This window comes from Clinocottus analis, unplaced genomic scaffold, assembly GCF_023055335.1.
Source record: "Clinocottus analis isolate CAN_PGR_092001 unplaced genomic scaffold, fCliAna1.0.p SCAF_11, whole genome shotgun sequence".
Lineage (NCBI taxonomy): Eukaryota > Metazoa > Chordata > Actinopteri > Perciformes > Cottidae > Clinocottus > Clinocottus analis.
In genome coordinates, this window is record NW_027175832.1 from 19,535,869 (window position 1) to 19,552,281 (window position 16,413).

General features: G+C 45.3%; 1 protein-coding gene across 2 annotated transcripts in view; it reads right to left on the reverse strand.

The window, feature by feature from the left end:
• Window positions 1-12,429, reverse strand: part of LOC137778900 (neuropilin-1a-like) — a 68,665-nt gene extending 56,236 nt beyond the window's left edge. For both annotated transcript variants that reach the window (XM_068566271.1, XM_068566263.1), the window contains exons 1-2: window positions 11,488-12,429; window positions 10,453-10,627 (exon numbers count right to left, since the gene is read on the reverse strand). In XM_068566271.1, coding sequence (XP_068422372.1) covers window positions 10,453-10,627; window positions 11,488-11,578 — 266 coding nt within the window. In that variant the 5' untranslated portion in view covers window positions 11,579-12,429. The remainder of the gene's footprint in view (window positions 1-10,452; window positions 10,628-11,487) is intronic.
• Between the last annotated feature and the right edge of the window lie 3,984 nt (window positions 12,430-16,413).

Sequence of the window (16,413 nt, forward strand, 5' to 3'; positions counted from 1 at the left end):
CATTGAGTTTTCACGGGCCTTTTAAAGTTCACGGGGAAGGCAGATTTGGGATTAGGGGGGCAATCCGATTGAACGAAGGGAAGTCGCGGTCGTTTGTAATTGGAGGATCTCGAGTGGAACTTTTTGTAGCGCTCCTTCGTTAGCACTTTTATAAAAGTCGCTGGGTCGGTGTCAGACGGTCTCAGAGTGTGAAAAGGCTGAAAAACAGGGCTAGTGGGGACGTCAAACATACACAGGACCTTCACCCAGGAGACCGGTGTTCGAGTCCCGGAGTGTTGTTGAGTAGTTTTGAAGTTAGGTTTCATGACGTGATCTCCGCGCTCATCCTATATTAAGTAAATACTTATTTTTAGCCCCACTTGAGTTTGATTTTCAACCAAAATAAGTAGTTTTGCCGCATAAACTAAAGGAAGTATTTTGGTGTGAATTCACAACGTTAATCACGTGTTCGCTGCGACAGGAAGCGTCACTTTTATCCATCCATTCATTTCAAATAAAAAACTGTAGGCAAAATAAAAGGCAAAGCCGTCTTGAATTTCTCTAATAGAATAAATTTAGAGATTTCTTAATCATCTTAAAGTTCATGTAAGACCATCTTCACACTTTTCTTTCCTCCCAGAGAGCTTTGCCGAGGTGTGAAAGCTCCAGAAAAAAAACAGCGTGGATTCCCACGGAGTCCAAAAGCAAACGTGAAAGCCAAGAACTACACAAACGTGAAGTTCAGCAAACATCATTAGTGTCACTTTAACGCCATAAATATCCAGCAAGTATGATGAACAACACATTACCCAGAAAACACGCGTCACGCCTGGAAGCACACATCTGGCGAACGTCTGCGTTGTTGTGAACTCGCGTGAGGACACGGCGAGCATGCGTTGAAGCGCCGCCGATCACGTTGAAGCGGGATCAGGACCGAGATAACTGTGATGTGGACTCAAAAGAAGAAGACTCAAAAGAAGTAGCCTCAAAAGAAGAAGGCTCAAAAGAAGTAGGCTCAAGAGAAGTAGGCTCAGAAGATATAGACTCAAAAAGAAGTAGACTTAAAAGAAGAAGGCTCAAAAGAAGTAGGCTCAGGAGAGCCTACTTCTTTTGAGCCTACTTCTTTTAACTTGAGTTTTGAGTTAAAAGAAGTATACTCAAAAGAAGTAGGCTCAAGAGAAGTAGGCTCAAGAGAAGTAGGCTCAAAAGAAGTAGACTCAGAAGATATAGACTCAAAAGAAGTAGACTTAAAAGAAGAAGGCTCAAAAGAAGTAGGCTCCAAAGAGCCTACTTCTTTTGAGCCTACTTCTTTTAACTTGAGTTTTGAGTTAAAAGAAGTATACTCAAAAGAAGTAGGCTTAAAAGAAGTAGACTCAAAAGAAGTAGGCTTAAAAGAAAGTAGACTCTAAAGAAGTAGGCTTAAAAGAAGTAGACTCAAAAGAAGTAGGCTTAAAAGAAGTAGACTCAAAAGAAGTAGGCTTAAAAGAAAGTAGACTCTAAAGAAGTAGGCTTAAAAGAAGTAGACTCAAAAGTACGGATGAAAACTCCTCGAGACCTAAAGATTTATAAAAAATGAAATGAGACGCCTCCGCCAGGTTGGACGAAGCCTCCCGAACATAGTCGTCCAGTCAAGGGTTCAAGGGTTCAAGGATTCAAGGGTTCAAGGGTTCGAGGGTTCAAGGGTTCGAGGGTTCGGGTTCTTCACGCTCGCTGTTCATCTAAAAAGTTCCCAGCGATTTAAAAATAAGTGGAGCCAATCGACGCCGTGAGCAGAAAATAGCCCAAAACAAGCTTTATCGTCACCATTAAATCCAAACATTTACTCTGAAAGACGGCCCTCTATTGAGACACTGTGTGTGTGTGTGTGTGTGTGTGTGTGTGTGTGTGTGTGTGTGTGTGGACATCTGGAGTTCATCAGTGAGCAAGTCCTGTAAATCCTGGGATCGCAGCTGTGCGTGACGTTGCACCCCCCCATCGCCCCCATCGCCGAACTCTCTCCTCGTTAATCTGCTCGTTAAGGGTCTAATCTGACATGTGTTTTCATTTGTGTGTGTGTGAAAGTGTGAGTGTGTGCACATGTGTGACTCGCTTGATGAGCAGGCGATCCACAACAGGTCTGATTGCATTCACCGCAAGTTGATAGTTTTACTGTGCGTGTGTGTGAAAGTGTGTGTGTGTGCGCTCTCTATTGCTTCTCCACATATTTATATTTAGAAAGAGAGCGTCCTATTTATTCGGCCTTTGCACGTGTGTGTGTGTGTGTGTGTGTGTGTGTGTGTGTGTGTGTGTGTGTGTTCCACATGTGTGAGCAGAGTCATGTTGGACGCAGAAGTTTTGGATCTACAATTGTTTAGAAAAGCAAATCCAAACAAATGTAGAGTTGCGTAAGAGAAACAATAGCCGGACTGAGAGTTCACCCTTTCCTTCCGTCGGACAAATATTTGCTGCCGAGAGACGAGAATCAGCCGGAGAACGTCAGCCACTGTTTGAACTGTCTGACCAGAAGATGTATATTCACTCAGAGATCAATGATGCAACCCTATCAAATGAATGGAAAGGATCAAATGCAACACTTTCCTTTGCTTTTCATAAAGAGCATCGCACAATGCTACAGGACATTTGAAGTCAACTCAATAAAGATTTAAATGCTAACAGATCTTGTTGGCTACCAGCTGAGCTACGATAGCGAGGCCCTCAAAGTGAAACCGAGGACTTCATCCGATGTGTTTGTTTCTACCTCATGTGGATGTTTGCGTTCAGTCGCATGAAACGCCACCGCAGGCCTTCACCAGACGTACTTTCAAACGTTTCGATGACGTCACCACAGACTGATCCAACACATTAAACACCAAACAAAAAACTATTTTTTTCTTCCTCTATCTGGGTATGAAACGGATCAAATGCAGGTATTCCACCAGGTACTGTGGCCGTAAACGTAACCGGTGAGATATCCACACCCGGCTCTGCTCGTGGCTGAATGCACGATACGTGTAATCTCAGATTAAATAGCTGGAGGAATTGCTCACTTCCACGGTTGGGGAAGTTCAACGCCTCTGATTCAACCGCACATGTTTTTAGTTCCAAGTTTTTTACCACCACTCAGATGAAGCATGCAGCTATTTTCAGCAACACACACACACACACACACACACACACACACACACACACACACACTGTAACCCACATCCCTGTGTAGGGCAAAGTTAGTGACAGTTGAGCAGCTAAAGACCCAGTTCTCTGAATTAAGACTTCACATGAATGCTAATGTTGCGCTCTGCCGGATGTCCCAAAAGGCAAGGGTTTGCTAAGACGTTAGCGGCCATGTTTTTCCGGGGTCGTTTGTTGAGTTCTTCCAGTTATTCAGCTACGACTGAGTAACTTCAGCCTTTTTTTCCAAGTTAATTCCTTCCCCAAAGAACAGAAACGTTTCAAACGAGTTGGTTTTTAGATATAAACCGAAAGGATTCGCCATCAATTATCTAAATGCAGAGGCGGCGGAGGAAAGAAAGGAAGGGAACGAAGACACAACGAGTGCACAAAGAGTTCAGAGAGTGTGAAGAGAGAGAGAGAGAGAGAGAGAGAGAAAGAGAGAGAGAGAGAGAGAGAGAGAGAGAGAAAGAGAGAGAGAGAGAGAGAGAGAGAGAGAGAGAGAGAGAGAGAGAGAGAGAGAGTGATGGTGAAGGAGGTGACGGTCTGAAAAAAAAAAAAGACAAAACAGCCTGAGGGTGGAGGAGGAAGCGAGAGACAGCGAGAGGTCTGTCACCGAGGTCAGGATGAGATTGACCATGCCAACCAGCCTGAAGCCTTCTCTCTCTCTCTCTCTCTCTCTCTCTCTCTCTCTCTCTGAGTCCGTCTGTACTCGTCTGCCTCTCTTTCCACCCCTCCCTCTCTCTTTCTTTCTTCCCTCCGCACATCTGTCGTGTTTTTTTTTTGCTCGTCTCCTTCTTTAATAATAAGCCCGGCTCTGTGCGGATCACACACTGAACGACCAAATTACGATTAAACTAATGTCCTCTGTTTGAGTAGCTCGGGCTCGGCGGGGGGGCCCCAGTGCATCGTGGGGGAGATGAAGTGATTTCGGAAAGCAAAGACTGCAAAAGGAATGAAACGGGAGAGATATGCGGATCCGCAGAGCCGTTAATCTCTGTTCTCCTAAACCAAATCCTCTGAGTATTTTTTTATGGCTTTTGCACAAATTGGTAATACCTCTATTTCTCTTTTGTACAAATCACCGTGGAACAAAACCAAACTACACCGAGCGGAACGGAAAGGGGCTGCGCATGAGGAATTACAAATGTTTACAGTTTAGTACGCAAAGTAAAAAAAAAAAAAATGGGTGTGATATTTTACATGAAACGGCACCATTACTCATTCAGACTACAAACAAGAAAGCAAAACAAATACCCGCCCGCCGCTGACCTAATTCTCACGGCTGTTTTTTAAACTCCAAAGTAACAAATAGGAGAAACACATCGCTGCAAAACACAGAACAAACAAGCAAATTATTTTTGATGGCTCACGCCTTAACTTTTCCTTGGGAGCGCGCCACGGGCTAACCGATCTGTGACAGCGGCGCATTTAGTCGTCCTTGTTTTGTGTGCGGTGGCGTCGGCGGCCGCCGTCGCTTCGGAGCTGAAAAACACAACCATCTGGAAGGGTTTTGCTTTTTATTTTCTTTTGAAACTGGCAAAGTCAGACTGAATGCCGAGCGGAGGACCGCTGGTGAATTAATGCCTCGGTCTAAAAAAAAAAAAAAAAAAGCCACATAAAGGCTGCGATTCATCAGAATATGTTGCTGCAGCGAGCACAAACACGAGACTTGAGCTACTCGCTTCGTACTCTTTACACCGAGAGGGGATCGGGAATTAACTGTGAGGTTCTTCCAAATGTATTCGTCCATCCATTCAGCAGTTCACGCTTCCTTCCAGCCGTCCGATGGATCGTACACCTGTCCTGCGATTCGTCCATCGATCTCTGAGTCGACCCCTCTGGTGAGCTATCTGTCAACCACACGTCGATTTATTCATCCAATCATCCGTCCATTATCGTCCAACAATCCATTCATCTTTCATCCAGCAATGAAATCTCTCTTGATTCATTTCATCTGCCTCACCATCTTTATATCTTCCAGGGATCCATCCATCCATCACCCATCTCGGGGTTCGTCCATACCTTTTCTGTCATCCGTATAATCCGATCGATTCACCCCCAAATCCTTTAAACCCATCGTGCAACAATCGACCCATCGGACCCAATCGTCCGTCCATCTATCTGCTCCTCGTTCCATCGTTTGCATCCAGGAATCCTCAAATCCAAAAGTCCTTAAACCCATCGTCCAACAATCGACTTTGTCCTTCAGCCAGCGGTCGACCCAATCAACATCCTACGTTACATCCATAGAAACGTCTTTGGATTCATCCGTTTATCCATCCATCTATTGACCCATCTATCTTTTTTTCTATTGTGTATATATATACATATATATTTTATTTTTGTATATATATTTCATCCCTGTTCTTATATTTTATTTGATTTTGTGTGTTTAGTTTGTTTATTTAGTTTATTCCATTTGGTGTCTGTAGTGTTGAGCGCTACTCTGACAACAAATTTCCCATTGGGGAATAATAAAGTATCTATCCATCTATCCATCCATCTATCCATTCATCTATCCATCCATCTATCCATCCATCTATCCATCCATCCATGCATCCATCCACCCATTATCCTCTATCAATCCACACATTCAGACATCTATTTTTCTTTCTTCTTTTTTTTAACATTGTTCAACAGAAAACACGATATATTTCAAATACTTCAAGAATGCTGGAAGTTCTTCACGATAAGCCGACTCAGATAAACTTTGAAAAACAGTGGCTGAAAGGCACTTGGCAAACAATGCAGCGCCTACACACACACACACACACACACACACACACACACACACACACACACACACACACACACACACACACACACACACACAAATGCCTTCCAAATGTGTGTTTCCATTCATGTGACATCTCCAGGCTGCGGTCTTGTGACTGTCTCTGCTATTTATTTTGGTATTTTTCTTTGATTGACTTAGTTCCCCCTCGGCATACGTTCTACAACTCTGTTGAAAAAAGGGACGTCCAATCTTTTTGGTGTTTTGGGGTCTGAAACATCGTCTCCCACAGGTCTCGGGGGTTGAGATCCGTTTGCTGTGACGGCCGTCGCCATTTCTCCTTCAGAGATTTTCCCCCTCGAGTGTGATGTTCGGTGTCCCTGCTGGCCTCCAAACCGCCCGAGGGCGTGCCGACTGGAGCTGTGTGTGCGCCGCATGAAGCATACTACAAGTGACAGAAAGTTAGGTTGCAGCGTGAATGTGTGTGTGTCTTGTGTGTCTGTGCCAGTGCAGCCTCACGTGGGAGGAAACAGTTCAGCCAACTCCTGAAAAGATGTCCCAAATTATCTCCGTCCACCGACGCGTGTTCCTTCGCTGCTCTATTTCGCCGCGCTCCGCGGGGATTCGCTTTTATCGGGCCGAGGCTATTTCAGACGTGGACGTGGGACAAGACTCGTTCTGGTGGTCCTCCAGATTGGCTCACGGAGGCCTCGAGCCGACGGATCTCAGGGTGTCGGAACAAGAAACGTGTTACTGGTTCTCGTCTGAAACCAACGTCTGTTCCCGCCGAGCGCAGACCGCGAAGGAAAAAGGTCGCGGTTTGAGAGTTATCACCCGGTCTTGTTTTCTCTCAGAAGCTTTCTGAAGGCCACACATTGATCCAGCCAACCTCCAAGGCCATCTGGAAAGATGACGTTTATAGCGAGGTGAATTACAAGTTCATGATCCACAGGGTTCAGACACCTTCTGACCACCGGACTACCATGACCTATCACCAAATGTCCATGACTTATCACCAAATGTCCATGAATTTTACCATATTTCCATGACTTTTTACAAAATTTGAATGACTTTTCACAACATTTCCATGACTTTAAACCAAATTTCCATGAATTTTAACCATATTTCCATGACTTTTCCATGACTTTTCACAAAATGTCCATGACTTTTCACAACATTTCCATGACTTTAAACCAAATTCCATTAATTTTAACCATATTTCCATGACTTTTCACCACATTTCCATGACTTTAAACCAAATTTCTATTTATTTTAACCGTATTTCCATGACTTTTCACCAAATGTCCATGACTTTAAACCATATTTCCATGACTTTTCACCACATTTCTGACTTTTCTATGACATTAAACCAAATTTGCATTAATTTTAACCATATTTCCGTGACTTTTCACCAAATTTTCATGACTTTTCCAACCCTGGAACCAGTCCAGTTGTGTATTCCTCTGATGACATAAAGCACTGTGATACATATTGTTGTTGTTTATTTGGGATACTGCGTCATTCTTTCCAAACGGACTACTTTTGGTACAAAAAACAGCCACCGCAGGGTTTCCTCCTGCATGAATCACACCGGCAGAAGACACTTTCTGGCTGACAAATATGTATTTAAAAAAAAACAACACTGTAATTAGGGATCATAATTACAAACCCCGGGATCACGGTGATGCATCGCGAAGACATTTTGTCACCCAGATGCCGGAAACGTCGCCTGCGTTGGCGTTTGGACGGCTCCTCTGTTTGGCTGCTCAACGGCGGACATGTTTCACAGCACTGGGACGCGTTTGCTTCCATGTTTGCTCCGGTAGTTTCATTATTATGCGACTGGGAGAATCGGGCAAGCAGCGACAGGCTATCAGGAGAGTGTGTATTTGAATGAAGACTGTGATATGGTAGAGTGTCCTGTGACCTAAAGGCCACCGGCTTGATTTCCCTGCAGACACTGAACTCCAACAGGCTTATAGGAGCGAACGGACGAGAGCTAAGCTAAGATACACAGCGCTCCTTCGATAGCGTTATCTAGAGCTGAAATGATAAAGAGGATTTAGGTTATTGGTCGACGAGAATTCAACACTAATTCTGATTCTGAGGGCTTAGTTTTTATCCCTTTTAAGGCAAAAGAAGGGGAAAAAAAACCTTCACTGGTTCCAGCTTCCAAATTGAGAGGATTTGCTGCTTTTTTTCTGATTAAATGTTTTATTTCTCAAATTGGCTTGTTTTGTCCAAAACCCCCAAATCTTAACTTACCAATGACGTACGACAGAGAACCAGAGAAGGTTTGGATCTCAATTAATTACTTTAAAACCATGAAGTGATGTCAAGATTAACTTTCTGTCCATTGACGAATCGGTAAACTGTCGCGTCGTCCTCATTGGATTCTCCAGGAACACAATTCCTCTACAATCCCTCCTCTCTGCAGAGAAATCTGAGGTCGAGGGGTCAGAGGTCAGAGGTTTAAATCTGGAACTGGGAGCCAGGGCCTTGCTCATGGACACGTCGACGCAGGCGGTCCCGCGTCTGTCCGGTCCACCAGCAGATGGTCGCGCTCGACCTTTTGGACTTCCACTTTGTGCTAGAACATTATAATCTGTTGCTGCTTCCCGCAGTGCCACGTGTTGAAGCTGCCTTCACACTGTGAAATAAAAACTCTCAGGACATTTTTTAAGTGGGTCTGCGGTCTCGCCAAAGACCCAAGTTCAAGCCAAACGAAGGCCCCGCCCCTGAAGGAAACCGCCACGGCGGCTGCAGAGATGGACGGTCACAGGTTTGAATCCTGCAGCTGTCACTCCTGACGTGGAACTGTCTCCCACAGCGAGTGCACGTCCACAGTCTCATCACATCGAGACAAAGAGCCAGAGGACGCCTCTTCAGACGCATTAAAAGATAAACTTTGGATCTGAAAACCTTCATCTGTTAAACAGAAGCAGCTCATCAGCCCTCACGCTGGACGAGAACACGTCACTAAACCGACTAAACCGTACTGTTTGACTTTACAACGACCTTATTCTGGCCCATTAACCTGCGGAGGAGTAATTCAAGCAGACAATAACACTCTGTTGGTGGTGCCAACCACCGGCTAAAATGTTATGAGCAAGATTTATCACATTTCATTAAGCACTTAAACAGCATCGTTACGCACTTATATGGCTCCCTGGGTTACCACACAAAATGAGGTCATTTGCCGAAGGAAGCTTCCCTGAATGTTTTTGCTTAAAACGCAGAGGAGGGGCCGTGTTATCCGGGGAAAGACTCACAATATCCACTATCTGTCCAGAGTGGCTCTAATGTCCCGGTTGGTTTATTAGTCCCCGCGGTGGTGCAACATGATCCAATAGTATTGGAGGACCCCATCTGGACAGCCGGCCGTGATTTACACAGGAGCCGTTTATGGAGCTTTTAAAAAAGACAGAGGAGACGACATAAAAAACAGGCTTATTTATGGAAGAGGGAGCGACACATGGCGCTGTTGTGCGGTCGCACACAATCCAGTGTGTGTCTCTGGGTCGAAGAGATGGGTGTGTGTTTGCAGGTTTAGTGGAGGAACGCTCAGGAAAACAGCGTCAGACATGTGTAGGAATGATTTGTGAGGCACGTTGGAGCTTCTTTCTGCGTGGAAAGTGAATGTTTTGTCAGTTTTTTTTAATTATTATTACCAAAAACTAGCCATTGCTTTGGCCTGTGCGCAGCGAGATAAGCTAACAGGGCTACGCTCATGTTTACTTTCATTATGGATTCATTTGACGATTGATTTCTCCGTCAATCAATTGATTGAAAAAAACAAATCCAACAGGTTTCCGATGACAAAAGACAAAGTAAAGCACAAATCCCGGTCGCAGTTTGGTGCGAGAACAGCGGCGGACAGACGCAGAGACGCACAACACGCACGCACGCACAAGCCGATCTCATTATCTCCTGGCAGAGACGGTAATGACACTCGGCCATAGGCAGACAAATACGCATCTCCTCAAACATCCTCACGTGCTCACTTGCAAACAATTTGTAAAGAAATCCAAATTAGATCCTCGAGGTTTCATTCCTGCAAACAAAAGAGAGCCGCCAGACTCCTCCTCTCCTCCTCTCCTCCTCTCCTCCTCTCCTCCTCCTCCAAACACAAACAGGTGAGCTTCTAGCCTCCAAATGAAAAGTAAACACCATCTCTCCACGAGAAAAACCCAACTCCATCAGTTTCAAAGATGGAGGAGGCTCCGCTTCGCATCTCAAATTCGAGGCCCAAAAACCTAAAAAATGCTGTGAGACAAACACCCTCCTCTTCCTCCTCCTCCTCCTCTTCCTCCTCCTCCTCCTCCTCCTCGCCAAGTGTGGATTCTTAAAACCAGTACATGTCATTTCCAGAACAGCCTCATCTCATCTTTGCACCTCCAGCTCTGAAGGAGCTCCTTGACCAATAGGGGGCAGAGTTTCACCCTGTATCCGGGCAGGGTTGAGGAGAGAGCGAAGGAGAATAGAGAGAGTGCGTGTCTGCCTATGTGCGTGTGCGTGTGCGTGCGTGTGCGTGTGCGTGTGTGTGTGTGTGCGTGTGTGTGTGTGTGTGTGTGAGGTTGAAGGCTTACTTGCAGTCCCTGTCCTCCAGATCAAAATGCGGGTTGAAGTTGATGAGGATCTTCTGCCCGGGCTCCGGGGCCGTTATCACCCACGCGCACTGCTGGGAGGGCGGGTACGCGCCCGGGTAGCCCGGGGAGGTCAGGTAGTCCGCGGCGTGGATCTCTATGTTCCCCCCGCACTTATCTGCGCCGCGAGAGAGGGAAGAAAGTTGTGCAGTTTAGTGGAGATGGAGAGAGAGATGGAGAGAGAGAGAGAGAACTGGAGTCCATGCGCATTTTAGTGTGAAGGATTAAACTGGGAGTGAGGAGGAGAGTGAGACCTCCAGCTGAGGGATCACCATGAATCCATATGTCCACCGGTGGAGAATGATGCTGACAGGAAAGCGCAGGTATCGGACTATAAATCCACATCCTGGGGGGATTCCATCAGCCCAGAGAAGGCGATAAAACTCCCAGATTGCACTATTTCTTTGAGAGAAAGGTGAGCTGTACAGAGCAAGGTGCGCCTGCAGACCGCGCACATGAGGGAGAGGCGAGCTCACTCAAAATATAAATTCCTCAATGAATGATTTATTATTGCACATCAAGCTCCACGCGCACAAAAATGCGTCTTTGGATGCAGCTGAAGCGCGAAAATGCGTAATATTGTCATAACAATAAAGACATCTTGACCTATAAGTACGTGTGTGTGATACTACATTGTCAGGTTGTCGTGATTGCAACGCACTTTCATGCACATTTAGCTAAATATAATACATGGTGTGTGTGTGTGTGTGTGTGTGTGTGTGTGTGTGTGTGTGTGTGTGTGTGTGTGTGTGTGTCCTTAATGATGGTTAATGCATGAGGCTAATTACTGAGCAGACGTGTTGAACCCCTGCAGACGCGCTCTCAGAGGGACAGCGAGGCATAACAGGTGAGAGGCAACAATGGTGCAAACATGATGCAAAAAATTGATCCATGTTCTGTTGTCAAGCCACAACACACAAGCAGCCACGCACACACACACACACACACACACACACACACGAGCAGCCACACACCTACCGGTCTGAGTCAACGGAGCCACCAGGAGGACTTGGGTGGAGAGGAACAATAGCAATCCACTCCGCATCCTCAGGTTGTGCAACGCGGACATGATGAGGAGAGGAGAAGGCGGAGGAGCGGACACGTCCAGGAGAGAGAAGACAGAGCAATGTCTCAAAGTAAAAGCTCTGCGTGTCGGTGGGTCCCCGGCATCCTGCGAGCTCTCAGCAGCAGCACCAGGTCCCCGCGGCACAACTTGCCATCTCCTCGAATCAAAAATGTAAAAAGAAGAAGAAGAAGAAGAAGAAAAAGATAATAATCCAAAAAGCAGAAAACAAGAAGAAAAAAAATCCGTTCGCCAGAAAGTGGCAGCTCGATTCTTTATCACACACCGAGCAGGGCTGAGGGTCGTACTTCCAAGAGGAACGTCCACACACACACACACACACACACTCACACACTCACACACACAGAAAAAGGAGAAATCAGTAGTTACGCGGAATTCAGTGGAAACCAACCGCGAGGATCATCTGCTGCTCTCCAAGAGCTGCGCTCCTTGTTTCAGTCCTTATTTATCCGCCTCTCTCTCTCTCTCTCTCTCTCTCTCTCTCTCTCTCTCTCTCTCTCTCTCTCTATCTCTCTCTCTCTCTCTCTCTCTCTCTCTGTCTCTCTCTATCTCTCTCTGTTCGCAGCGACTGACTGACCGTCACAGCAGAAATGTCAGGAATACGAGTCGAGCCGCGAAAGTAACAGCGGAATTTCCACCACTCCTCCTCCCGAGATTCCTGCCGCGAGACATCCACTGCGCGCAGCCAGACAGCGACACACCGACACACCGAGAGACACACACACCGAGAGACACACACACCGAGAGACACACACACCGAGCGACAGACCGAGAGACCCACAGACCGAGCGCGCGCTACGAGCAGCGGAGCAAACTGACAACCCGGTGCGCCTCCGTGCGCTCCCGACGCATGCGAGAGAGAGAGTGAGCGAGAGAGAGAGAGAGAGAGAGAGAGAGAGAGAGAGAGAGAGAGAGAGAGAGAGAGAGAGAGAGAGAGAGAGAGAGAGAGAGAGAGAGAGAGAGAGAGAGAGAGAGAGAGAGAGAGAACTGCGCACGCAAGCTCCCTGCTGGCGCGTGAGTCTGGTACAAGGTGTGGGCAGTGTCCACAGCTGAGCTTTGGCCACACGAGGAGAGGAGTCAAGAGAGATGTGGGCTCCTTTCATTGTGTGTGTGCGTGTGTGTGTGTGTGTGTGTGTGTGTGTGTGTGTGTGTGTGTGTGTGTGTGTGTGTGTGTGTGTGTGTGTGTGTGTGTGTGTGTGGAGGGAGATCTACAAGTGATAGTCTGTCCCACTCACAGCATGTGTTCAATCTGATGGTAAATGTGTTTTTGATAGTTTTAAAGCTATTCCGGTTTGGAGATGAATGCTGGATCTTTAAAAAAAACATAAAAATATTGCATTGTGGCTGAAACTAAAAATGTAAACAAAAAAAAAGATTACTTAAGGTTATGCAACTCAACTCCACTGGCTGGGTCTTGTATATTTATAGAGATAAAACAACAACAACAGCAAGAAAAGTTATATTCCAAAATAGATATAAAGTGTCCCGGCAAACCCACAAATCACTGCTATATTTTTAATGGCCGGCAATGGATTTTCTTTCCTCCTCTCTCCATTTTTAACCTCAATAAAGAATCAATAATGCTCTCTGGCGTGTCGATGACGTGTATTAGGAAATCATTGGCTTATCTTTAGATCCGCTTCGCGATATTAAATCCACAGTGGAGCAACGTGGACAGAGAGCCAATAGCTGCTGCACAAAGGAAGATGCATCACAGCAACTTCTACTCCATTTGTTCCGCAGGCTCGTACGCTCTAATGAAGATGCAGCATTTTGTGTACTCGATACACAGCGTGTTGCATTTTGTCTGAAAAGCTGCGTGTTCATAACACAAGAGGAGACAAGACAACCGGGCCCTCGAGTGTAACGTATAAATTTAGCTCAAGGACACTGAGAAGGTGTTTCACAGTCGGAGGAGCTGGCTGCACACAGTTTATACACAACATTGTTAATGGGGGATTTGATACAATATATTTAAGTTTTTGTATATATTTTTAATAGTTTTGGGCTCATAATTGGCAATATAGGTATATAAATATACCAAAAATACTATTGAAAGATGAATTTTAAACAAAAAATGAGCAACATCTTCATACAATAGTTAGAACATTACCTGTCAAGACATTTATCAGCACTTCTAAAACCTGTCTGTGGTGAACAGCCACGGACCGATGTGTCTGTAGTAAACATGAACCGGTGCGTCTGTAGTAAACATGAACCGATGTGTCTGTAGTAAACATGGACCAATGCGTCTGTAGTAAACATGGACGGTGGTGTCTGTGGTAAACATGGACGGTGGTGTCTGTAGTAAACATGGACATGGTGTCTGTAGTAAACATGGACGGTGGTGTCTGTAGTAAACATGGACTTTGGTGTCTGTAGTAAACATGGACAGTGGTGTCTGTAGTAAACATGGACATGGCGTCTGTAGTAAACATGGACGGTGATGTCTGTGGTAAACATGGACGGACGCGTCTGTAGTAAACATGGACGGATGTGTCTGTAGTAAACATGGACTTTGGTGTCTGTGGTAAACATGGACAGATGTGTCTGTAGTAAACATGGACTTTGGTGTCTGTAGTAAACATGGACTTTGGTGTCTGTGGTAAACATGGACGGATGCGTCTGTAGTAAACATGGACTTTGGTGTCTGTAGTAAACATGGACGGTGGTGTCTGTAGTAAACATGGACTTTGGTGTCTGTAGTAAACATGGACGGTGGTGTCTGTAGTAAACATGGACAGATGTGTCTGTAGTAAACATGAACCGGTGCGTCTGTTGTAAACATGAACCGATGTGTCTGTAGTAAACATGGACCAATGCGTCTGTAGTAAACATGGACGGTGGTGTCTGTGGTAAACATGGACGGTGGTGTCTGTAGTAAACATGGACATGGTGTCTGTAGTAAACATGGACGGTGGTGTCTGTAGTAAACATGGACTTTGGTGTCTGTAGTAAACATGGACAGTGGTGTCTGTAGTAAACATGGACATGGTGTCTGTAGTAAACATGGACGGTGATGTCTGTGGTAAACATGGACGGACGCGTCTGTAGTAAACATGGACGGATGTGTCTGTAGTAAACATGGACTTTGGTGTCTGTGGTAAACATGGACAGATGTGTCTGTAGTAAACATGGACAGTGGTGTCTGTAGTAAACATGCACGGTGGTGTCTGTAGTAAACATGGACGGTGGTGTCTGTAGTAAACATGGACTTTGGTGTCTGTAGTAAACATGGACAGTGGTGTCTGTAGTAAACATGCACGGTGGTGTCTGTAGTAAACATGGACATGGCGTCTGTAGTAAACATGGACGGTGGTGTCTGTGGTAAACATGGACAGTGGTGTCTGTGGTAAACATGGACGGATGCGTCTGTAGTAAACATGGACTTTGGTGTCTGTAGTAAACATGGACTGTGGTGTCTGTGGTAAACATGCACGGTGGTGTCTGTAGTAAACATGTACTTTGGTGTCTGTAGTAAACATGGACTTTGGTGTCTGTGGTAAACATGTACGGATGCGTCTGTAGTAAACATGGACTTTGGTGTCTGTAGTAAACATGGACGGTGGTGTCTGTAGTAAACATGGACTTTGGTGTCTGTAGTAAACATGGACGGTGGTGTCTGTAGTAAACATGGACGGTGGTGTCTGTGGTGAACATGCACGGTGGTGTCTGTAGTAAACATGGACCGAGGTCTCCCAGGTGTAACATGCATATTGTTAATTCGAGCCGTGCTTGTTCCGCACCTTTATCGGCTGAATAAAGATACAAAAATGGGATTATCAGACACCTCTCAGAGCTGCTAATTGCTCTCCACACTGTTTTAATGCAGTGTAATTCATTATAACGGCACGTTTAAGGAAAAAGTGTTGTCAGCAAACAGGAGCTGTTTACTCCTGCTGAACGTCAGCGTCCTCACTGAGGATCTGCCGTCTGCAGCTTAATCACTTCAGCAGTTGTTCAGATTAAAGCCGCCGTCTCAGGGGGGGATTTAAACAAGAGAATAACAATAGTGGTGAATTGTATTCTAAATTAAGGCCACATATAGGTTGATTATACTTAAACGTCTTGGTGGAAACGAGCGTAGCGCCGCCGTCCGATGAAATCCACTCGTCTCCAAATTTGGTGATATTTAATTTTGGAGATAACCTGAAGGTTTAAGTGTTCCTTCATGGGCTGAGGAAACACTTTTTCCATTTAAAAAACCGCATGGGATTATCTGAAGGATGCACACCCTGTTTTCATTAACTCGTAAAAACATCACGTTATATAGGAGCAGAGTTTTTTATGGTACAAAAATGTACACACTGCTCACGTACCCAGTACTTTGTGTGTACTCGCTGAGCATAAATGAACAAAGAAGACTAGTTTCCATGACATTTATACACATGAAATAACTGCCAAAAACAAGCCTAAGTAGTCTAATTATAATGATCATCGTGATGAATTCAGGTGGGTGTTTTGGAAAGTGAGTGTGTGTGTGTTTGTGTGTGTTTTCGTGTGTGTGTGGGTGTCCAATTTGAGCTCTACAGTGTCAAATCTGTCCAGCGACTGGCAATTAAGAGCTGTCATGTCACCCGTCCTCGCTCCGGGCTCACGACGTATTTATCAGGGTTTTTAATGTGTTGATTCCAGCGTTCATAGCTTGTGTTTGTAGGAACATGTAATCTTAAAAATGTAGCTTATGTCAGTGTGACCTAATTTACATGGTGAAACATGAATTAATACCCCCCCCAAAAAAAAACAAAAAAACAAAAGGGTTATTTTTAGACGTTTGGCAGCCTTGGACTGGAGATATTCTTGTCTTTTAACAAGCACGT